This window comes from Ictalurus furcatus, chromosome 7 (genome assembly GCF_023375685.1).
Source record: "Ictalurus furcatus strain D&B chromosome 7, Billie_1.0, whole genome shotgun sequence".
Lineage (NCBI taxonomy): Eukaryota > Metazoa > Chordata > Actinopteri > Siluriformes > Ictaluridae > Ictalurus > Ictalurus furcatus.
In genome coordinates, this window is record NC_071261.1 from 17,976,576 (window position 1) to 17,999,953 (window position 23,378).

General features: G+C 37.7%; 3 protein-coding genes and 2 long non-coding RNA genes across 8 annotated transcripts in view; 2 read left to right on the plus strand and 3 right to left on the minus strand.

Moving 5' to 3' along the window:
* phf23b (PHD finger protein 23b) overlaps nt 1-5,701 on the plus strand; it is a 12,119-nt gene extending 6,418 nt beyond the window's left edge. For 3 of the 4 annotated variants that reach the window (XM_053629019.1, XM_053629018.1, XM_053629017.1), the window contains 2 exons: nt 1,263-1,866; nt 4,250-5,701. In XM_053629019.1, the coding sequence (XP_053484994.1) occupies nt 1,263-1,866; nt 4,250-4,443 (798 nt within the window). In that variant the 3' untranslated portion in view covers nt 4,444-5,701. The remainder of the gene's footprint in view (nt 1-1,262; nt 1,867-4,249) is intronic. The other variant, XM_053629020.1, reaches the window with a different exon arrangement.
* Nucleotides 5,702-5,825: 124 nt separating this feature from the next.
* Nucleotides 5,826-6,594, minus strand: LOC128610016 (uncharacterized). The gene is made up of 3 exons (XR_008386304.1): nt 6,505-6,594; nt 6,248-6,314; nt 5,826-6,096 (listed from the first exon to the last, which is right to left on the minus strand). It is a non-coding gene; the product is annotated as an uncharacterized LOC128610016 (long non-coding RNA).
* Nucleotides 6,595-6,613: 19 nt separating this feature from the next.
* LOC128610015 (uncharacterized) lies at nt 6,614-7,992 on the minus strand. The gene is made up of 3 exons (XR_008386303.1): nt 7,601-7,992; nt 6,923-7,021; nt 6,614-6,704 (listed from the first exon to the last, which is right to left on the minus strand). It is a non-coding gene; the product is annotated as an uncharacterized LOC128610015 (long non-coding RNA).
* A 4,837-nt stretch (nt 7,993-12,829) lies between these two features.
* LOC128610018 (uncharacterized) lies at nt 12,830-17,978 on the plus strand. Its single transcript, XM_053629029.1, has 3 exons — nt 12,830-12,999; nt 15,196-15,339; nt 16,029-17,978. The coding sequence occupies exons 2-3, from the start codon at nt 15,213-15,215 to the stop codon at nt 16,709-16,711; spliced, it is 810 nt and encodes a 269-aa protein (XP_053485004.1). The 5' UTR covers nt 12,830-12,999; nt 15,196-15,212; the 3' UTR covers nt 16,712-17,978.
* A 780-nt stretch (nt 17,979-18,758) lies between these two features.
* LOC128610017 (uncharacterized) lies at nt 18,759-20,887 on the minus strand. The gene is made up of 2 exons (XM_053629028.1): nt 20,713-20,887; nt 18,759-19,937 (listed from the first exon to the last, which is right to left on the minus strand). The coding sequence occupies exons 1-2, from the start codon at nt 20,826-20,828 to the stop codon at nt 18,968-18,970; spliced, it is 1,086 nt and encodes a 361-aa protein (XP_053485003.1). The 5' UTR covers nt 20,829-20,887; the 3' UTR covers nt 18,759-18,967.
* Nucleotides 20,888-23,378: the final 2,491 nt, after the last annotated feature.

Consider the following 23,378-nt stretch of genomic DNA (forward strand, 5'->3'; position numbering starts at 1 on the left):
AAATGTGTAGAAAAAATAACGAGCGTCTGAACTTTTGACCGGTAGTGTGTGTGTAGTGTATATTATATAATTTTTTTTGTATTGAATATATACAGAACAGTGTAATCCAAACTGTTGATGAGTGTCAAGCTAAATTAAGCACAAACATAAGTTAAATAAGCATTAAGAATAGCAGTAAAAGGATGTACATTTGGGAAAGGTTTCACATAAAACAGAAACACTGTGTAAAACTGAACAAAGAAGGATGTACAACAAACCTACAATGATGACGCACACAGAAAAAATCCAGTAATAATTGTGTACACTGGCTGAGATAAAACATCGTTTAAAAGAAAATGAAACTTACACACTAAAGCTACATTCACACACACACATCGAGTTTATCGCTGCAAGTCACCAGTTCCTGTACTATAAAATCACCAGTAGGCGTTCCTACTGTTGGTTGCCATGGTAACATTAATCAGCGGGTGGTGCAGCTAGCATTCCACATTTGACAACAAATCAATTTTTCTTGCTATTAAAATGAAACGTGCTGGAGGGAGAGCGTTTGTAATTAAAATTCACCAGTGTGTGTATATGAAGATGAAGGAGAAGCAGTGTGTGCTGTTTGCACTGTCTGGGTCCATGAAACAAATTGTACTCGCAGGCAGAATGATGGCTCATGCGTGCTTTACTGCCCTCACTCCATTCACTTCACTCCACTCCACTGGTGTTCGCCGCACCAAGTCGCTACATATTTGCATAAAGTTAAACTTTTCTCGACTTAGTCGTGTCACTGGACACGCCCACGTCATCGTTGTCGCCGGAAGTCGGCAGCTCTCAGTGAAAGTGAATGATCCCCGGTCGCTTTGGCACTGTGTGTGAGAACATTCCTTAACTGAGAAGTTTCTGGCTGCTTCACGTTCACCTCCTGTCTCTATTGAGGTCACTTATGCTCTTTTCATTCGATAGAAAAATAACTATCTGTGTGGTTTTTAATCATTCTGACATGTTTTTTTAGGTCACCTGTAATTCAATGATGTCGTCTAGAGTGACATGAAATTAGAGTAAAATGCAAACCTTAAACGGTGCGTACTTCAAAATTTAGTGGCGTCTGTCTCATAGCCATCCATGTTGCTGTTTTATACTCAGTAGTTGTCTAAGCAGCCAGCCTGCTTAGAATATTTTACCCTTAGACTGAACCCATTGTCTTGCTGCTCCGTGACTTTTCCTAGATATGCTTGCAGCTGTGTAGCGCTCAGTGTCTTGTGTTGCCTCCGTAGGAAAGGCCTTGGTCTCCAGATTCCTCCAGTTCACCACACAGCTCTGGCACCTCGGGCGAAGGTGGCGTGGGAGGTGGTGCCAGCTCAAATATGTCAGCAAGCTGGGGAGACGGCAACTCAGACCTACACACCATTCACACTTTCGTGCAGAAAGCCCGCGCCAACAAAAGCGTCAAGACCATGCAGCGTCTGCCTTCTGATAACACCCTGCTGGACAAAATGAGGTTAAAAGACACTCTCTACAAGGGCCAAGCGAGCAGCAAAGCAGAGCGCAAGAAGGACAAAAAGCTGAAGCGCCTCTCTCTCGGCTCAGGTGCAGGAGACAGCAGCAGTAGCAGCGGGGAAAAGCGTGCCAGAATCAAGCGCAGCAAAAACTCCAAGCAGCCCAAAAGCCTTAAGAAGCTTAAGAGCTCGGCACTCAGCGAGACAGACTCTGAGACTGGACTCGGCCATGGAGAGGAGCATGCAGGTCAACCAAGAGGGCTGCAGTCCCAGAGACCCAACTTGGTGAAGTCTGAGCACGACGAAGCAAGCAGAGATGCTGAAATGAGCTCCAGTGAAGGGGAAACGTGGATCGCAGATGAGGATATCATGGTAGAGTCAGGTGAGTGGTTTTATTTGATAATGAATTAAATGAAAATGGCTAAATAGTAGGTGGGGTTTAACATGATTGGCCTTGATCACAGTTGAATGATGATTATGTACAATGCAGTTAGTATGGAAGGAAGGTCAGTAGATTGACTTCAGTCCTCAGCGTTCTTGGTTCTAAATAATAAACTTCAACTGCTTTAGAAATTTTTAGGGCTGGCCATAAATCATTCATTATGTTGGTTCCAAAGAAATAATGGTTTCTTTACGCTATGTACTGTGCTATGTGCTCAAATTGCGAGTTATTTGGCATTCACCCAAACACTGAAAACCTCTGGGAAGAACTGTCATGTGACCATGTACCCACCTGCAATATTTTTGTAATGAACTTACTTGGTTCTGTGGCCCAGAATACAACAGAATAAGTAATTTAAACCAACCACAGCTACCCTGAGCATGAATAAGCAGTTTGCTGAAAATGAACGAATGCGGTAAAAATCATTGCACATCACCACGAGAGCGCTCGTTACACGCTCATGATAATCACTGCGGTCTTTCTTTGTCATGCATGCTTCGACTTTGACGATCTGCATGACGGTGCTTTTTTCCTGTCTTATTTTATTTCCGTTGTTGTTACACAGCCACTCAGAAATGACTCTTACACTGTAGACTAGTTTTTAAGTTCCTTGAAAATAAACATACTTTTGTGGACGTATGTTACATTTAATCACAGCTTATGTATTACACTGTTTAAAGCAGTATCTTGGCTTATTCTAATTAATTTTGTCTTGTTTGTCTTTTAATTTTGTCTTGCAGCTTTCTGTTTTACAGAGATATATATATATATATATATATATATATATATATATATATATATATATATAAAAATGCGTGGCTGATTTGAGCTTATTTGCACTGTTGGTATACAATATTAATACATTGCTTCCACCTAGTGGATATGATGTGAACTGCAGGGATGAATATACTTATCATTATGGGTCATTTTTGTGGAGAATTTGGATCCTCCTTTGGAAACACCAACAAATATTTGAATCCTGTAAAATGATTTTTGGTCCAGCCCTAGAAATATATATCATTGTGCTGATTTAAAGGAAAACATGTTTTTTTTTTTTAGTGTATAGTTGGTTCCTGAGGTATCTAATCCTGTTTAATCTTTGTTTTCTTTGCACTGGGATTTGTTCCAGAGCTTCTGTAGGTTCTGCAGGTTTTAGCAAACCATAGACCTGTTAGTGCTTTGCGTCTTGTAGATGGACAGTTTCCACTCTCAGAGTGTCTAATCTCAAATCGTTCAGTGCTTTTCAGCCAAAGCTGGCTTTCTGGCGACCAAATGTAATTTAGTGCCAAAATTTGTTCATCTGGAACAAAGACCTGACTACGTCAGTAGTGCTGGAGCGGAGTTATTTCATCATCTTGTCAACAATGGCAGCAAAAGTTATTTTCCTGGTCAATTGAAAGAAAGAAAAAAAAGTATATGAACATTGTTGAAAAATTCAAGTTTTAAAGTCACATGTTTCCAGAATACTGAGTACGTTCATGTGTCATGCACTCGTATAGAGGAAAAAAAGTGCGTACAAACAAGCGAGCAGATACAACATCCAAGATAATGTAAGGTAATGTAATACAGGGAGAAATTTCACAAGGATGAGAGAGAAGTCTGATTGAGTGACATAGAGTGAAAATTGCCTGCAACTATGACTCCTTGGTCTGAAGGAGAAAATTGTTTGTATGGTAAAATGTATTGTCCTAGCCTGGGGTAAAAAAAAACAAATAAATAAAACCCTTTATGGTTATTATTTTATGCCATGCTTTATTGTGCAGTGTACACATCTGATTACACAAGAATTAATCTCTTAACTAGAGGAAACACTGGTTTCCATCAGCACTTTGACTGTGGAAAGAGTGATGTGAAATTTTGCTCTGTTGTCTCAATGGTAGTCTTTGACACATCTCTCTGTGTACATCCTCTCGACTGTTCTTGGTTTGTTCACTTTTTTCCGTGATCAATAGTATTGTTCATTTAACACCTACTCTGGGGTGCTGTGGTTTGTCAGTTGTTATTGCTAAGCTCAGCAGACCTTCTTGCTACTCTAGCTGATTTTGACACGTTCTTTATGAGTGTTTGACTCATGGGGGTCTGTTTTACTTACACTCGCACTCTACTTCTTATTTTGAGAAAGCAGCAGCAGCTATCCACACACAAACGTCACACCTAGAATCAGCTCTTATGCATGAACTACAGACACACAGCTGGCTGAGAAAAAGCACTAATAAAAAAAGACGTTTTCTTGTTTTACTGTCATTTCCATAGGGTTTTTATTGTGTACTGACTGTACAGTGTACTGGCTATAGCTTTAACACTTGGTCTTTCCACCCTGCAGGTGACGACTCGTGGGATCTGATCACTTGCTACTGCGGGAAACCTTTTGCAGGACGACCCATGATCGAGTGCAACCAGTGCAGCATATGGGTGCATCTGTCCTGCGCCAAAATCAAGAAGTCCAACGTCCCAGACATATTCTACTGTCATAAATGCAGGGAAGCGAGGCGATCGGGCCATAAAAAAGACAGTTAGAGAAGACGCCTAATCCCTGGAAGCGCAACGTTCCCGTCCTCCACCTTTTCTATTAAGTATGAGACGAAAACGCCGACTTTGAACGGCGGTGTTCTTTTGAGAGCCGTGATTTTGCGCATCGGTTCATCACATATTTGACAATCACATACATGGTTAATATCACGAGGGGAATTTCTTCATGTTTGTAGACAAACTTGTATGCATGGCTCTTACTCGGAGCGCTCTGTCTGCCAGTTTGGTCTGATCATCAGGGAGTGTTTAGTGCCGGCTTTGTAGAAGATTTAAAAGACGATGATGTATGCCGACGTAAAAGCCTTTTACAAGACAGATCTTTAGAAGCTGAAGTTTGTCTTTTTACATGAAGAAGTGGTTTGTGTATAGGTTATTTCTGTTGCTTATCATTTTCACACACATCTCAGTTTCCCTCTCAGATTTGTGATAATCGATATTAACAGGTAGTCTTTATTAAGTGATTAGCGCGTTCTTTTTTTTTTCTTTCTTTTTTTTTTTTTAAATCTCAGTGCATGTCAGCACCATGGCAGTCGTGTCATTAACTAGCACTTAACTATCAACTCCAGGTCATTCTGTGTGGGGAACATGAAAGGTTGGACTTGAAATGGGAACTTTTAAGATTGGAACATTTCCATTGGTTGCACTGTTGTCCACTTACCAAGCGTAAGCAGTTTCAAATTGTGCATTAACTATTTTTTGTTGGTTTACTTTCGAAGGACGTTTTCTGAGACAAATGAATGATGTTTAAGAGCTTTGTAACTGCCACCCAAGTGTTGAGGTTCACTCAATGCCCCCAGTTTAATAGATGTAATTATTTGTTCTGTTTGTTTTGTTTTTTTAAAGAGTTTAATTTGGGTTTTAATCTCTTGTCTGAGATCTAGTTAAGATCACACACACACACAGAGTGTTAGTCGTTGTGGAGCTGTTCCCTGATATGCTGTTTGAAAGTAGTTCGGAGACCAGATCGTCTTGTGTACAGAAAAGAGTTTAAGCTGCAAGTGTTGTGGCATATTTTGTTTCTAATATGTTTTTTGTTTGTTTGTTTGTTTTTTGCAAGGGGTTTCTTGAAATTCCCAAAACATAGACCCTCTCCTATTTTACTCTGTAAATATCATATCCTTTCAGAACTGTACATAATATGAAAACGAAGAGAAAGCCAAGCAAATGTTATATTTTTGGCATCTGATGTTTTCTTTAACTGTACCAGAAGAAATAAAGCCTTTTCTTTATTGGGTATCCTATACAACGTTCAATATTTAATTTATTTTTTAATCTTCTGTCAATGAATAATGACTTGATGCATCATCTGTGTTTTTTCTATTTGATTTTTATTGATCATAGGCACACATGTAGAGTGTCTGTCAGTTTGATTACCACTACAGGGTGACATTAAATAGCAATAAATAGATTTTATTTATTAAAAAAAAAGGGAAGTAGTAGAAGGTGGTGGCACCTGTTGCATACAAATTTCTAAATACATATTAAGCCTAATCCTAGATTGAAGAGCGTTTTAATTAGTAATCTCCTGTAGCTGTGATTTTACAAGACTAGGCTTAATCTGTCCTTTTACAACCAGCCTGTTTGGTACACGAATCCTACGGTAGTACTGTTGGATTAGTCCCGTTGCTCCTCTGGTTCATCCTGAAGTGAAGAGAAAAAAAAAATTGTTTTTTTAAGATGTCTGAGGATATAAATACAAAGGCATTTTTTTTTGGACAGTGATCACTAAAACGTAAAACCATCAATTAAAATCATGTGGAAGTTATTTAGCGATTTAGGTCAGAATGCTCACCTTTCTGCTCTTTCTGCCTGACAGGTATAAGCTACCAATGCGGTCCAAGGGAACGGTCACCCTCAGCCTACAGGAAGGAAAGCAAAGTAAATTAAATTGAATGGACTCTGGGTTCATTCATCTGTTGACCTGCACAACTAGCAATCCTTTATGAAGAAACAAAGCAAAAGGCATTAATGTTTCTATTTTAAGAAACTTGAGAGTATTAGTATGAAGCCTTTTGTCCTGTCCCATCCCGTCCCCGCTGCTTTCTTCACCTCTTGTCCTTGTTCCTGTGATGTGTGTTGGTGTGAGGTGTTGAAATGCGTTCCACAGGGACAGAGAAGGAGGCTGAGGATCGGGCTGGGTTAGGCTCCCAGTCACGGGTCATTTCCCCGCCGTTATCAGGAACGAGTTCTACCAGATCCGAGAGTTCTGACAGGTGAGAAGACAGATCCCGACCCAACCGGTGGCTGCTCTATAGAGGAGAAATGGAGATAGGAGATCATTAATTATGATTAATAGCATGATCACCACAAATGTACATTCTGGTGGATAGCAAAATTCTGTGATTTGATCTGAAATTAGACAAATTATTGCTCATTTGACTTTTCAATTCTATAAAAACAAAGGCTTGTTCTACAATTATAACAAAAATATAAAACCACATGGAGGTTGATGTTTTGCAGCACTTACTCTAGTCAGCTGTAGCCTGTCTGGTAGCAGGAATGAATACACCTCGTCCATTAAAAAGCACAGAGCCAAGATGGGCAGGAAACACTTGTGTGACAACATCTGAAACAAACACCATGAAATACCAAACACTTCAAATCTACAGTGTGCAAAACACTGTAAAACCGGATAAGTTCATTTAACTCAAAAAATTTGAGGAAACTAATTACCTCATTTTTTAAGTTAATAAATCAATTTCTTTAAGCCAAATACACTTAAATATAACAAGTTTGAGTTCAATCTTTTTGTTATATTTAAGTGTATTTGGCTTAAAGAAATAGATTTATTAACTTAAAAATTTTGAGGTAATTAGTTTCCTCAAATTTTTTGAGTTAAATGAACTATCAGGTTTACAGTGAACAATATAAGCTCTTTTTTTCAGTTACAAAGTGCATAAATGTTCAGGATGACTATAAACATCAAACTATAATGTCTAAAAATAAATAAATAAAAGACACAAAAAGTACAAATTACTCATTTAATAATTAAATCATTTCAGATTTTTTTGGTTTGGCATTTCACAATGAAAACATTTTTAATTCTTCATCCGCATACCTTAATGCATTGCGTACAAACACTCGTAAGTGTTAAATACAAGGTTAAAAGGTTCAGAAAGTGAAATGAAGTCATTTACTGCTTTACCTTTTCAGTAGCTTATTCAGGAACTCAGGAAGGTTGCTTCTTGGTCTCAGTGATGCTGTCCTCTGTAGGTTTGCAGTGAGCATTGTGTATTTGTAGACATGAAGATGGGGTGGGTTTATATGTTCAGAGGATGGCAGGATGATTATAGCCAGAGTGTGTGTGTGTGTGTGTGTGTGTGTGTGTGTGAGGTGAATTCACCCACCCACCAGTCCAAGGAGAATGAGCACAAATGAGAATGTGCTAGTAAACAACGACTTTGAGGACAGCAATTTTGTTGCAGAACAATTTAATAAGGGCACTGTCATGATCCTGAAGATCACGGTTGTATAAACATTATGACTGAATGTCAGCTGCAATCAACACCAGAATTATTGACAAAAAACATAAAATTCAACAAAATGTGATGTAATTTAAACATTTGGGGGTGAGGTAAACTGTAGTTTTAGTTTCACACTGCAAACTATAAGTAGCACGTTATTTTCTGCTAAATGATTCGCATAACCAAAATTTATATTCAGAGCTTGTGTTGAAGAGAATTATAGCCCTGAGCTTGTAGGATATTGGATCACTCCAATAAGCATGACATTTTAAACTCCTTCATGCATGTAGATTGCTGTTTTCAGTTCAGACTACAGGTTGAAATTCAGAGACTGAGATTTTGTGTTCCTGCAGCAATTTCTGTGCTTATGTAGAATTGGGGAAATAATGATATATTGATACATTTATGCTTAAATCTCCTGGCAGAGGCAACCAGGATTTGGGCTAAAATATCTTGGACATTAGCAGAATTTATGATGCCATCAATGATCCCTGAACAACAGTGCAAAAAAACTGAATCAAAGCATCATTGATCCACCTCCATATTTTACACTGGATATCAGGGGCTTTTCTGTGTATGCACTCCCCGTTTGTCCACTAAAAAGTCATTTTTTTGTCTTGTCTGACCACAACAAACGATTCCAATTATAGCTCCAATCATGCTTGGTAAAATTCCGGTGTGGGATTTTTTTTTGGGTTGCTTTAAGGAAGTGCAACCCTTCCTAAACGACTTTTTGTTATGAATGTGGCGCCTAATAGTTTATTTTGAAACTTTACAACACCAAGAATAAACTAATTTCTTCAAATCTTTTTTTTCTCCCTCCTTTACCACGCTCCTCACTGAACAAGAGGTCAGGATGTGCATGGGTCTGAGTCCTGGAAATATTTTTAATTATGGCCATTTAAACTTTTGTGTATTTTTATATTCCTGATCTGCTTTATATCGCTTAGGTTTTCAAAGCATTTTGCTTTTCCCCATAGTGATGGATAAGATAAGATAAGATGTAACTTTATTGATCTCCTGTGGGGGAAATTCAACCTCATATGTATACCACCGGGGGAAACAGGTAATTGATCTGAACAAAAATTTCTCCAGTCTGAGAACCTTTTTATTTGATTTTATTTGCAAAAAAATAGGAAAAAGAAAATGGATTTTCCTCTTTTTTTAAAAAAAATATATTCTTTTTTTGGTCGTGGTGGGGATGTCAATAATTTTGCCACTTAAAAAAAAAATACTGTTATTTTAAAAAAGACGCTCCTATTACAATTTCTCTAATATATGTAGGTGTTTATTATTTAAGTAGAAGCTGTGAGTCATTATATACATGTTTGTTTTATACAATTAATCTTTTTCCCTATTCACTTGAAGGATGTCAATAATTCTGGACAGTAAAACTGCATTAGCTGTACAATTATTATACATTTAATACATTTTTAGATTCTGTTTTAAACAGCATCTAAATTGCAGGGTGCACAGAAAATATTCCATCAAGGTTGTTTCGTTAATTCATTTCAAAGAAGGTTTCAAAAAAATGATTCATATGTCTGTTTATTGGTTGGACGTATTGCTGCCTTACACTGAATCTTCAGCACACCTTATGGAAGAGCACTGGGATGTGCAGCTAGATGACTGTGTGTGTGGTCAGCCTGGAGCATCTGATAATGTTGTGTTGCCAATTTCATTGCTGGATTCAATCCTTATCATCCACAAGGGATGGTAGTACTGGCAGGCATACACACACAGATGGAGAAGAGAGAGGTCGAGACCCCTGTAGACCTCTGTTGATGGCCTACCAGCGGTTCCACACGTTTTCTCTCTTCCTCTTTTCCCTCCCTGTCCTAATTAACGCTATTTCTGGCCTGTGGGACCACCAAACACTGAGAGGTCGTTGACAGATAAAGGACGGTGTAAATAAACTCGGTGTACTACAAATGCCCACCGAGCCCGCCCAGAAGTCTGTCAACACAATCTGAGCTCAGATACTTGGCGCCGAGTACTCTAATTGGTACCACGATCATCTCTGCCGTCGCCCACCTCCGGGTCTCTGCCCTATAAGTACCCCGAACGATCAGCAGAGCCAAATATAGAACAGTAGTTGCCTGTAAAGCATGTTTACTCAAGACTGCATCTCCTATAGATCATATTTCACTACTGTGTCCACCAGGACTGATATGGCTGATGATTTTTCAAATGCTTCATACTGGTTTATAGTTTTAATACATGAACTGTGTGTCATTTTGATCTTTCCAATGTATTGAAGAAAAATATTGCATATGTCCATCCATTTGTTCATTGTGATATAGTGATATAGGAACACTTTCTGTGATTCTGTGCTGTTATTCAGCGTCTACAAAATGCACATACAAGACGTTTATGCAAACGTGCAGTTTTTTAATCAAATCATAATCTTAAAAATCTATCAAAATTCCAGGGAATTGAACAAAATCATTTTAAAACATGTCGTGACTAAATTATCCCTATTACATGGTACTTTTATGGTACATTATTGCTGTTTAATGTGTACAGGGAGACGTACACTGACAGATATCAAAATGACATTATTTTGCTGCAGAGAAATGTGTACGCAGATCTGTTTTATTTATATTTTCAAACATTGATCCTTTTCGGTTCCCTCCATTTTCCATCACCTTTTGTTTTGGTTCCCATTCAGACCATCTATCACTTGGTTCACTTTTTTTTCCTGTCTCTTTCTGTCTCTGTTCCATTTATCCAGCTAATTTTAACAAAAAAAATTCTGCTTTCTAGATCTGCATCAGAAGGATATCTATCATCTCTGCCAGGTTGGACGTTTTCATTAATGAAGTCGTGCTCCGTACTACTGTGGCTCAGTTGACTCACAGAAACACTTTCTGAAATTATGTTTATTTTTGGTAGACATCCAACTCGGGAGTGAGTATTCTCTGGCCCCAACCCATGCTCCAACATTACAATTGTGTAGAATGTGTAAAAGGGATCTACCATCAAGACCTCTCTCTGTATTGTGTGTGTGTGTGCATACAGTTTACATCAGGACCGGAAAGAAAAACACAAGGTCATTATTCTGAATTTGTGCCTTTTAAACATGGTAAGTAGTAACATTTTCTAAATTCAATTTCTTTATATATATATATATATATATATATAAATGTACAATGGAGTATATGTTATGGGTCAATATCCTCAATATCATTATCCTAAGGGTTACATTAAACTTATTTTTCCCCACACAAGTCATAAACCTGAATTAGTTGTCAACCATGATACTACCATTCATACAATATACTCACAAAATTTTTTATACTCTCTTAATTATGTGCACTCATACACCAATATTTTAATTACACTGAATGCCTTAATGTGTTTTCATTTTATTTAAATTTGCTATAATTTAAATGACCTTCTGTATTTGTAATTGACACCACAGTACTCTAACAATACAAGCTATTAATTCTATCCTATTTTGCGTTTTTATGAACCAAAATATATGTTTTAATAATATAGAATCTCAATAAGAGCATTGACACAAGGGTAACAGAAGTGATGACAGCAATAGTGTTTAAATGTTTGTGATGTCTCCTATGCGGCAAATATATCTTTCTCACTTATTTCTATATTAAACACGAAAAGTACATTCTTCTTGCTTTATTCAAAGGTGTATCAGAAGTCAATTATTGTTATTTCATATGTGAGATATACACTGGTCATAACATAACATTTAAACCACTGACAGGTGACGTGAATAACATTGATTATCTTGTTCCAGTGGCACCTCTCAAGGGGTGTGATATTAGGCAACAAGTGAACAGTCAGTTCTCCAAGTTGATGTGTTGGAAGCAGGAAAAATGGACAAGCATAAAGATCTGGGCGACTTTGACAAGGGCCAAATTGTGATGGCGAGATGACTGGGTCAGAGCATCTCCAAAATGCCTTGTGGGGTGTTCCCAGTATGCAGTGGTTAGTACCTACCAAAAGTAGTCAAGGGAAGAACAGCCGGTGAACCATCAACAGGGTCATGGGCACCAAAGGCTCATTGATGTGCATGGAGAGCGAAGGCTAGCCGGTCTGGTCCAATCCCACAGAACAGCTAGCACAAATGGCTGAAAAAGTTAATACTGTCTATGATAGAAAGGTGTCAGAACACACAGTGCATCATAGTTTGCTGTGTATGGCGCTGCGTAGCCACAGACTGGACAGAGTGCGATGTTATTTTGACACATACCACGTACATAAACATTGTTGTAGACTAAGTACACCCCTTCATGGCAACAGTATTCCCTAATGGCAGTGGCCTCTTTTCAGCAATATTTTTAATAGTTACTGCTTGTTTCCATGCTTTTGCCCAGTAGTGTAAATGAGTGCTTACATTTAAATGGAATGGAAGTCACTGATTAATTAAAAGGATAAATCAGTTTATTAAGCACATAAATAGTATAATACACCTATTATACACCTATAAGGAATTAGTCATATGCTTTATTTGTGATTAACTAGAATGGTTTTCACAGAAAGGTTATTATTTTCTTTTTCCAGTTCTTAGTGGAGTTTCCCTTGGCTGAACCTTTTTCGCAATGTTTCTGATCAGTTTTGATCTGATCTTGGTATATCCCTTGAGTAACTTGTAACTTACTAGCATGCATAGGGCTGTTTATGTGCATGGTAGATCATTGTTGGACGGAAGAGTATCTGTGGATTTGTGTGTAGCAGTCCATACTGACCTCTGCTGTCCATACTGCCGTTATAAGCCTAATAACTCCTCTCTAACATGATTTTAGCTTGATAGTATTCTTAAACGCTGATCTAATTGTACTGCCACGAGGATATCTTTTTGATGTAGACTAAGTTCTTGTTATAGTGTGCGTGTGATGCTTTTTCACCAATTACGTCTGACAAATTTGTTATAATGTTACAATCCATTGTACTGGGAACTCGGAAAAAACCGACCTTCGATACGGAAAAGTGGACTGGAACGGTCATTCAACTCGGATTTCCAAGTCGGGAACTCAGGATCCATCCACCTTACCCGAATTCTCTGATATAAACAAACCTGACGTCACAACAATATGGCGGCGCACGGTCAACGGTAAATATTTCCCTTTGTGTTAGTTGCTACTTGATAAAACTTTTGGGGGTTTTTCCTCAAGTGGACATATGTAGTTTTTCTGCTGTGAAAAGGGTTTAAAAAAAAAAAAGTTGTAACTTAATTCCGCTGATTTCAACGCAAATTTACTAACGCGGCTAGACCATTGTGACAGATCATTTTTATGAACAAAGATGAACAAAACAGTTGACCTTCATTATACATCATATATCTTCGTTAATCGAAAGAGATTCAGAGACTATATGCATACAAATATGATTGTTATGGTTATCCATGTCTTTCTGAGCCGAGGCATTACAACGCTTTTAAATCGGAACTCGGGGGGAAAACGACTTTCCAATGGATTTATTACAATAAACGTCTAGTCTGATAAAACGCAGATATAACGATAACCATATAACTGTTTAAATCAGACAGACTGCCAACAGACTGTTGCTGTTTGAGAGCTGTAATTAACACGTTTATCTGACTTGTCTGTAAATTTCCAAGATATTAGATTTACTTTTTATCATGATTGCTTTCACAGTGTCTTCAGATACCTATTAGATTTTTCTGGCACAGCTACTTGCTATGAGAAAATTAAACAAATGGGTTTCTGGTTTATTTTCCCCCAGGAGAAATATGCAACACTCTCAATTCAAAATCCACCTCACGTTTCGGTAACACACTTTTTCTGCGTTGTAACATTCGGAAATGTGGCCAAACTATACCAGGACATCTAGCGGATAAATTAGTAACTGCATCTGGGCGTCAATATCAATAAAAGTCAGAAGACTACGTGACGTAATGGTTCACTCTCTCTCTCTCTCTAACCTCTGTAGTTACATTATGCACTGTGTAACCTGACAAGCTGTAGTTAAAAAAAAAATAAATAATGGGTGGCATAGTGTGTAGCTGCTGACCACAATACAGCAGCCACACTTTTTGATTTTCTGCTACTTTTTGATTGAGTACCATATTGGAAATGAATTGAATATATTTTAAATTGACTTTTATTATAATTTTTTATCAGACAATTTAAATCTAGATTTTAAACTTACTATATAGTAAGTATATTACTATAAAAAAATTAGGCTATTGGGCTAAATAATAACAGGGGCACTGTCAAACTAGTTAATATTAAGTTAAATATTAGGGCTATATTGTTTAAACCAGTAGGTTGTAAGGGCTATATAACTAAGCCTAATCAGTTCACTTTCTGATAATATCCCATCCATTCTCGGAGATTGTATTGAAGGTTTTGCATGGATTATTGCATGGAAAATTACTGGATTGGATTTATTTTGATAAAAATTAGTTTATTTATTTGTATCTTATAAAATAAAAAAAATATATTTCATGAAGTAAGTCGCTTTGGATAAAAGCTTCTGCTAAAAATGAATAAATGTAAATGCAAAAAAATACATAAATAGTTCTATACATTCTATAAATATAAATTTACAATTTCAAAAGTCTAAATAAATAACCCAATCAGTCTATCCTATATAATTTCATAAATAGCCTATGATATATTTACAAAGGGAGGATAAATGTATAAATCCTACAAACATCCAATCACTTGATTTGAGCTATCGCGCTAACGAGTATGAATTCCGAGCGTTTATTTGGTTTTTATCTTGGTCGGTGGTCGGGAATTGTTTTGTTTTGTTTTGTTTTCATACGGTATATGAGTTATTTTTAAATGAAACAAACTGTGGCGTAATGTTGTGAAATGACACATATGCGCGGTACAAATCGGGTAAAAAAAATGTATATGTGCGCATGCGCGGCACAAGTAGGGGCGAGTACGCGGATCAGGCAACCACACGGAGCTCGAAAATGACGTATTTCCGAGCTCCTACTTCCGAGGTAAGTCGAACGCAGTAAAGTAGTCTTAGTATACTTTTAATTGAGATTATATCAGTATTTCCTTTCGATTAGTTAATATCCACACACAGTACTCGGTTCAGTCTACAACACTGTCCATGCCAAGCACGGGTAACATCGGCCCAAACATCAGCGTTATCATCATTCATAGCACTAACGTTAGCTGCCTAGCTCGTTGCTAACGTTACTTGCTATTGTTTGCTGCTGTTGGTGCACTGCACACTTCATAAATGTTTCGTGCAGTTCACTGTAGTCTGTAAGAGCTGCTCTGGACGGTGACTGTAAAGTTATGTGTGTGTTTAAATCCTTTAGTGTTGGCAGACAGTGGAATGAGTCTGTTCGCGGACACACAGAGGAGCATACCTCTCACTGAGCAGCTGTACCAGGCAGCGCGCGAAGCCACCGCGTGCTACATTGACGACAACATGACCGAGAGAGTGACTGTGTATGTTACTGGTGAGTTTTTATTTATTCCAGGAAACATCAATCCTCCCCCCCCCCCCCCCCCCGTTACAGCTTGGCCAAAGCATTAATTTCTTGTGCAAAAGTCACTACACCTAAAACACCATGAGAGTTTCTGACTCATTGTTCAAAACACCAGTGGGAGTTTTCTTCTAAGAAGAGCACACTGACCACTGGTGTCATTACAGTAGCTGCACTATTTTCTGTAAATATCTCCGGTATTTCTTTGCTTTCTCATTGTTTTGTATTGTAATGAGTTGTTTGCAATACACTAACAAATTGCTGGTAATTTGATATAGAAACTGTGTAAACTGTGTAGAACTTGTGGTTAAACATATTTGAAAAGGGTAAGCATTTTATTTGGACTTTAGAAGTGAACAGTTTTGCTGGTTGGAGTTTGAGTGGACAACGAATACAAGAATCTTGAAAATGTTACCAGAATGCCTTCTTTATTGTTGACAAGATGATGAAAAACTGTCTGGTCCACAAAGACCACTGTAGTGAGTTTTGCAAAAGTAAACTTGTTAAAGAAAACCTGTTATAGTACTTTGTTGTGATCTGGTTGCAATATATCACATCAATATTTATTGTCAGGATGAAAGGTTCCTTGGAGTACAATGTTGTGCATTTCTTCAACAAAAAATAACAGTTGATGTATATTTCTGATTGTTCTGCTGTTATAGAAAATAATCTGGAGGCAGAAACGTCTCCTTCAATCGAACCCTTGCCACCAAATGAGTCTTTTAATAAAGAACAAACACGCTTTCTGATTGATTTGATCCGCAACCAGTTGGAAGCAGATGGCAGAGGTCTCCCGAGAACTTTTAAGGAGTTGAATTACCGACTGAAGTCTGCCAAAGGCCAAAAGAAAAACTTGTGGATGGATATGGCTAATAAACTCTCCAAACACTTTATGGAGACCTTTGACCCAAGCAAGGTGGCTAGAAAATGGTACACCCTTGAGGATGGTTACAAGAAAGTCCTAGAACATAATAGTACAAGTAGTCAAACAAAAACACGGTTCCAGTTTTTCACTGAGATGGAAGAGCTGTTGGATGGCCATCAGGACATTGACTTCCCTGCTGTTGGTACCGTGCAAGGTGTAGTGGGGCGCAGACGAAAGCCACTGAGTATTGACTGTCAGAGAGACTCGTCTGCAGCAAGGCAAACATCTACAAGGCCAGCTTCACCAACACAACCTCTCCGCAAGCGGAGAAGGACAGAAGAGGACTACTCCACTCTTCTGGACTTTTTAAGGGAATCTGAGGCAGCTAGTCAGCGGCGCCATGAGGAAATTCTGGCCCAGATGAAATCTGCCCAAAAGGGGTTTGAGGAGCTAATGCGCAAATTCTTGGAGAAAATGTGACCACCTGTGTCTGCACACATGATATATGCTCTGAGGTTTTGGTCATACTTTATTCCATGTGTACTACTTATTGTTTTCTTGTTCTTATTTTTTTAGGTCCTAGCATAGCCTTAAACAATGTAATGTATGACTAATTTCGTTGTGTGCACATCAATAGATTTACATTATGTTCATTGTTTTATGCGCATTTCATGTTTAAAAAAAAAAAAAAATCACCAAATATTACCAAAAAGGCTGTAGGAGTCAAGTTTGTATTTATAACTGTAACCTATTCTATGGTCAGGTTAAATTCCTGATCCCATTCTGAAAACAAGAAGTAAATGTGTTACGTTTACAAAATTTTGGGTGCATTGTGTTCGCTTTGAGGATGATTCCTCGGTAGAGTGCAGCAAAACATGTATTTTTGTAGGACAACCCAGAAGTTAGCATCACCCTGGTTCCCTTGACAAAAAGCCATTAGGATTTTTCCATTGGCTTTTGGATTACTGCAGAAAATAAGCTCTGTGACCAACAAAAGTTTCGATTCTTATACATTTTGTTCAAGATAATCTTCACAAACGAACACAGCTTTCATGAATTGACGTCTAAATACAATCGCCAGAAATCATTTTAAAAAAACTGTCATGACCACGAAGCTTTATAGCACTACAAATTGATAAATCTACAAAGTTGCAACGTTTGAGTTGGAATAGTTTGCATGAGCATGAGTATAAACACAACAAGGCTGTAGTAGAAGAGTTTTCTGGTTTGGCGTGATGACATTTAATGACCCTGACAACCTCTACAGTGCCATTTAACCACTTGTTAGCAATCTCCTTTTTCAAGACACATAAAAGCATAACAACTTTTGTTAACAACATAACAAAATCACCAGTGGGGTATTACCGATGCGTGTTATGTTGTAAAATACAACATGCAAATATCTTGAACTTGTGTTAACCACAGACCTTATTTCGGTCATTTAACCAAAATCCCCTTAAAAATACCACTAACTTCACAGCGATGAAACAGTAAGTGCTAAAACCTCCTCTCCAGGCGTTAGGACTCTTATAGCACTCTATTTGAAATGATGTTTTGTGAGCTCTAGCCAGTATGCAGTGAGCCCATGTTAACGTTAAATAATTATCCTCTCTGCAGCTAATTAATGCTTAAGAACATATAATGAACAACAAATGAATAATGCAAAAGAGTTTAAATTACTTCTGTAGTAAAAATGAACATGCTCAATACAAATCTCATGTTAAAAAAAAAAAAAAAAAAGTACAAATAGTAGACCATGAAAAAAATCACATACCTGAGCTACTTGGATTCATTTAAGGCCAGATTTTTACTTTGCACATGTGCTTATAGAATTTGAGACTGACTTTTTTTTCTTGTGTTAAACTCTTGTTAAGTTACTTGTAGAAAAGACTTAATTCTAAATTGGTATATAAAATCTTCAATATTAAGACAATATTGAAGATTTTCCTAAACTGTTATTGTTGTAAGAAATGAAATGTAAAAGAATTGCAAGACATGTTCCTCAGGCCAACATCTTATTGTGTAGTTAATTTTACTCAGTCTGCTGTGTCTACATACAATTAGAATATATTGATAATGGATTTTGAGAAGTTTTTTTTTTTTAATTCTGATTATTGAAATGTGATTTATTGATGCCATTAATAAGAATGCTACAAATAAATAATGTTTTAAACCTGTCACTGAGGATGAATCAAAAGTACAAAGCCAGTGAAATCTCGGATACGTCATTACCAACCAGGTCATTCTTGACAAAAGGGTAAGCTGTTTCTCTTTACAATTGATAGAAACATTTTGCTTTCACATGTACGATACTGGGGATTTTATCACATACCCACAGTATATACACACATACTGTACTCTCAATGCTTTACCTACACTATGGCGAACAACTGTTCCTGAGCACAAGGCATGACCAAGAGAGTTCATTAAGCCAAGCTAAAGCTTCAGAACTAACTGGACATGGAGCAGGATTGTCTAAAAGCAAATGTTGCCATAGTAACGCAGCAGGGTTTACAATTAGCTTCATTCATGGAACCAAAATTGACAGACGCAAGCCTGATTTATTGAGTTACCCATCAGGTACAAACGTCATTGCAGCAAGGGGAGAATCATATAATAAATAAATCGAATGAATGTGGCATGCAAATCCACAGACAACACATTTACATATGTTTACTTTTATTTGCAGTATCATCGGAGCATTAAATAAACAGATGATACAAATGTAAACCAGGCTTAAACATTGTCATCTGCCTGCCTTGGACAGCCTTGTGGGTGCTCCTCACACGTTTCATTATCACCTATACACATGTTGTGGAGGAAACAACCTGCCATAATAATCATCACCACATTTTCAAGGCGGGTATTCTGCAGGTCTCTCATCCGCCTCCACTTGCACTTCATCCTTCCAAATGCTTGGTCTATGACCACCCTCCCAGCGCTGATTCTGGAGTTTTGGAGCTGGTCATCTTCAGAAAGGTCCCCATTATCACACTTTGGCGTGATGATAAACGGGTCAGCTTGTCTAGTGTAGGCACTGTCTCCGAGCAAACTGTATTCTCCCATTTTCTCCTGCCAGTCTGCATAAAAGTTGGAGGCCCTCAACAATCTGGCATCATCAACTTTGCCTGGTGGTCCAACAAATATGTCAATAAATCGCCCTCTCTCCTCAACAATCCCCTGAAGGAGGACAGAATAAAATGACTGACTGTTCATGTAGTCTCCTCCTCTTATGTTTGGTCGATTTATCTTGATATGGCACCCATCAATTGCACCAATGATTCCCTGGAGACCACACAGCTTGTGGAAAGCTGCAGAGGATGCTTTTTTCCTACCTGCATTTGGCCAGGAGATGAAGGATGGCCCTAGAGTGGAAAAAATGGCAAGAACTTCCAAAACAGACTTATGTGCTGTTGACTCAGAGACATCAAATTTGTCTGAGATGTCTCTGAAGCCGTTCTGGTTCGCCATGTACCACAGAAACATCAAGACCTTCATTCTTATAGGTACGGTCGGCTGACCTCTGGCTTTTTGCCTTTTCAGTCCCTGCTGCTGCAGCACCAGCAGGAGAAAGTCAAACTGTCTTTTGGTGACTCGGAAAGGATGAAAAAAAGTGTCGTCATCCGTGTTCGGCATGACTTCCCATTTTGTCCCAGTCTTCAGGGTCACTCTATGTGGCGAGCGAAGCATAGCGGCTGTCGCTATCCTGAGGAGAAAAGAAATCTTTCAAATATTGCCAAAATTATTACTTTTTTTTTTTTAATTGGAAACACAAACAGTTCTATACTTTATGAAATATGTACATGTTTGTATGTAGTTCTTCAGTAGTGCATTGTAACATAAGGTCAGTACTTTATACTGTACTGTTTACTCCATACCTTCCGAACGCTTCAGTGTTTTACACAGTCTGCCTTCATCACTGAATTTTATATTACGTATAAATTGGGGAATTAGTACCACAATCGAAAAGTCAAATACACTTGCTAGTATAAAGTGAGGAAATACAGAAGGAGATTCTACAAGCAGCAACAAAAATTGGTCTTTTAAGATAAACTTCTGCTGTATGGATTAGGGTTAACAGAATTTCAGTCAGTGGATATCAGTTTGAATTTAAAATTGCCTGGACAAAAGTGAACAAATCAGTGCTTGAAATGCAGTTAAAAGTGACTGAAACCATAAATCTAAATGCTACGTGGTCACACTAATGTGTAGTTGCAAAAAAACAAGTGTACAGTGAGCTTACAAGAGCAGTCTCTTACATAGTGAATAGTTCCCATGGCGATTTACAATAGTCAGTTTTCATGGAGAAAAACATTTCTAATACTGATGCATGTTTTGATTAGATAAATGTATATATTACAACTAAATAATGGCCGATGTGTTGTTAACAAACACTACTCGGTTCACTCACAGAAATCTAACGCATTATCGTAGACAAAACTTGTTTAAAAAGCATAACACATAAAAGACAAAAACAGTACCTTGTGCGCTTTTTTTGTTCTTCCATCTCTTCATTTATGTGGACGAGGAATCTGTCCGTTAGCTTTCTGTGCTCGGAGAGAGCAAATATGAGACACGTTTTCATGGATTCGTCCATGTTTCTTTCCCCTCAAACAAGCACCGAGGTCGGAAATGACGTAATACCGTGTTTAGACTTCTCACTTCCGCGTTAAATCGAACAGTAATATGTATGGTGAGTGTTGTTAGATACGACATGCTTTGGAAAGCGGGACTTTCCCCTAGATATGAAATGGGAGTCAATAAAAGAACATCAGACAGCTTTCATGTATATACAGTTGAATTATGTTCTATATTGATAGCATTAGAATGGATTGAACAGACCAGGGATAACATTTTAATATGTAGCCACTCTGTACCCGCCCTTATGAGTATTAAGTATGGAACAACTCTAAATCATCAAGAATTATTGTATGAAGTTTTGTTTACAAACTCAGGAGTATGCAGACTCGGGAGAAGTGTTACATTCATGTGGGAATACTGGGAACGTGAAAGCTGGTCGATTGGCAAAAGAGGCAGCAAAAAAAGGACATGTTGACGTGCAAATGAAGTTATCAAAGTCAGAAGGGAAGAATTAAAAGATAATGGGAAAATGGCAACATGAGTGGGATCATAAAAATAAAGGGAGACATCTGTACATGGTTCAAAATAAAGTAGGTATGGTGAGAGAGGGAAAATAAAAGGGGGAAAAAAACAGTTATAATAAGTAGACTAAGGATATGTCATTGTCAGCTACATAAAACATACATATAGGAAAACATCCTACAGGTTTATGCGATGAATGTCAGGAGGATGAGACAATTAAACACATCTTTATGTCATGCAGGAGATATTCACAAGAAAGGGAAGAGATGACGGAACAACTAAGGAGAATGGATGTAGGAGAGTGCAATAGTAAAAGTATCATAGAATGTGGAAATAATGTGGAAATAATGATCAAGGGAGGAAATAATATTTAACTAATTTCTTAAGGAGGACTGGACTGGAAGGACAAATCTAATTAACAAAGACTAAAAAAATACAGCATTCATTTCTCATACTCAATAAAATTTTATTTACTTCAATAATAAAAAATAATACAAATGAAACATTTAAATAAATAAATAAATTGGCACCCTGTCCAGGGTGTACCCTGCCTTGTGCCCGATGCTCCCTGGGATAGGCTCCAGGTTTCCCCGTGACCCTGAAGGAAGGATAAGCGGTATAGAAGATGGATGGATGGATGGATAAATAAATATCCATCGTGGATAGGCATAACCACAAAAAAATAAACACAAATCCACCTTATTATATGCAAAATACAAAGAAAGTGCTAAGCTTTTGTTAAATAAAAAAAAATAGAGCATATTCTTTGTTACTGCAGAGCTAACTAGCTAAAACATCTTTGGCTTTGCTTTTAAGCTTGTTGCTTGCGGACAACACAGTCTTAGTAAGAAGTAATAAATATTAATAATAATCATCTGTATTGTCTAAATATATTAGGGGAACCTGCCTGGGGTGGGGTTTGTTGTTGGCACAAATTATCAGGGTGTGTGACTTCATCGACTGAACATGTTTGAAGTTTTAGTAACACAAGTCAAAGATTCAGATACTGCACATATATAACAACATCTTATTATGGAAGCAAAAACCAGTCCGTTGTCTGCTTAACCATTAGCATTTATTATTGCTATTATTATTAGTATTTATTATTGCTTAACCATTAGCACCATTGAGCTCCCGATGGTTTTTGTCGCAGCATTTTGCATCTCAACTAACAATCTTGATTGCTAATGGTGGTAATACGTCAGCAGCAAAAATTATGCCATGATCACTATCGTTCATAATGCCGTAAAAAAAAACTAAATCATCATCACCGACACTCACACACACACTCACTTCACAGGCACACCAACTGATGAGTATGATGTACATTGTAATTTTATTTATTATTTATTTATTTATTTATTTTAAATTAATTTAAAAAAAAACACCGATTATGAGTGTCGTGGTGCACTTACACACTGCTTATTCACATCAGCACTAGGGGGCGCCAACAAACCAATTTGACCAAACAAACTTTTCTGAGGTAATAAGAGACGGTGGCGGCGCCCCAAATATGGTGACGCCCTGTGGCCGTCTGCCTATTACGCTTAATGGACTGGGCGGCCCAGCAGGGGGGGAATGTATTATGTATGTTTTATCTGGACGTAAAATGCAGGTTAGAGTAGGAACAACACACTCTAAAACATATTCAATAGACAATGGTACCCCACAGGGTAGTGTATATAGTCCAGTACTATTCAATATAATGATAAATGCAAGTTTTGTAAAACTGTCCCAAATGTTATAGTAAGTAAGTGAGTAAATGTTATTTACATAGCATGTTTAGCACAGCAAAGCTGACCAAAGTGCTGAACAGAGTAAGAAGGAGAGTAAAAGATGGAGAACCTCTGTGGACAGCAGTTTTCAGGTCATGCTCAAAGCCATTTTCTCTACACCTTCTTTTTTCATAAGCTATTTCTTTGTAGTTTTTGCCTTGTATTTTGGCTCATTGTCCTGTAAGAATATACTCATGCTGTCCACTTTATTAGGAACACCTGTACACCTGCACATTCATGCAGTTATCTAATCATCCAATCATGTGGCA

What these genes read in the sequence shown, in the direction of transcription:
- LOC128610017 (XM_053629028.1), bottom strand. Translation starts at nt 20,828, where the DNA reads ATGGACGAATCCATGAAAACGTGTCTCATATTTGCTCTCTCCGAGCAC. An exon ending in GAACAAAAAAAGCGCACAAG is followed by an intron (nt 19,938 to 20,712) that starts GTACTGTTTTTG and finishes TTTTCTCCTCAG; the next exon opens with GATAGCGACAGCCGCTATGC.
- LOC128610018 (XM_053629029.1), top strand. Translation starts at nt 15,213, where the DNA reads ATGAGTCTGTTCGCGGACACACAGAGGAGCATACCTCTCACTGAGCAG. An exon ending in AGTGACTGTGTATGTTACTG is followed by an intron (nt 15,340 to 16,028) that starts GTGAGTTTTTAT and finishes CTGCTGTTATAG; the next exon opens with AAAATAATCTGGAGGCAGAA.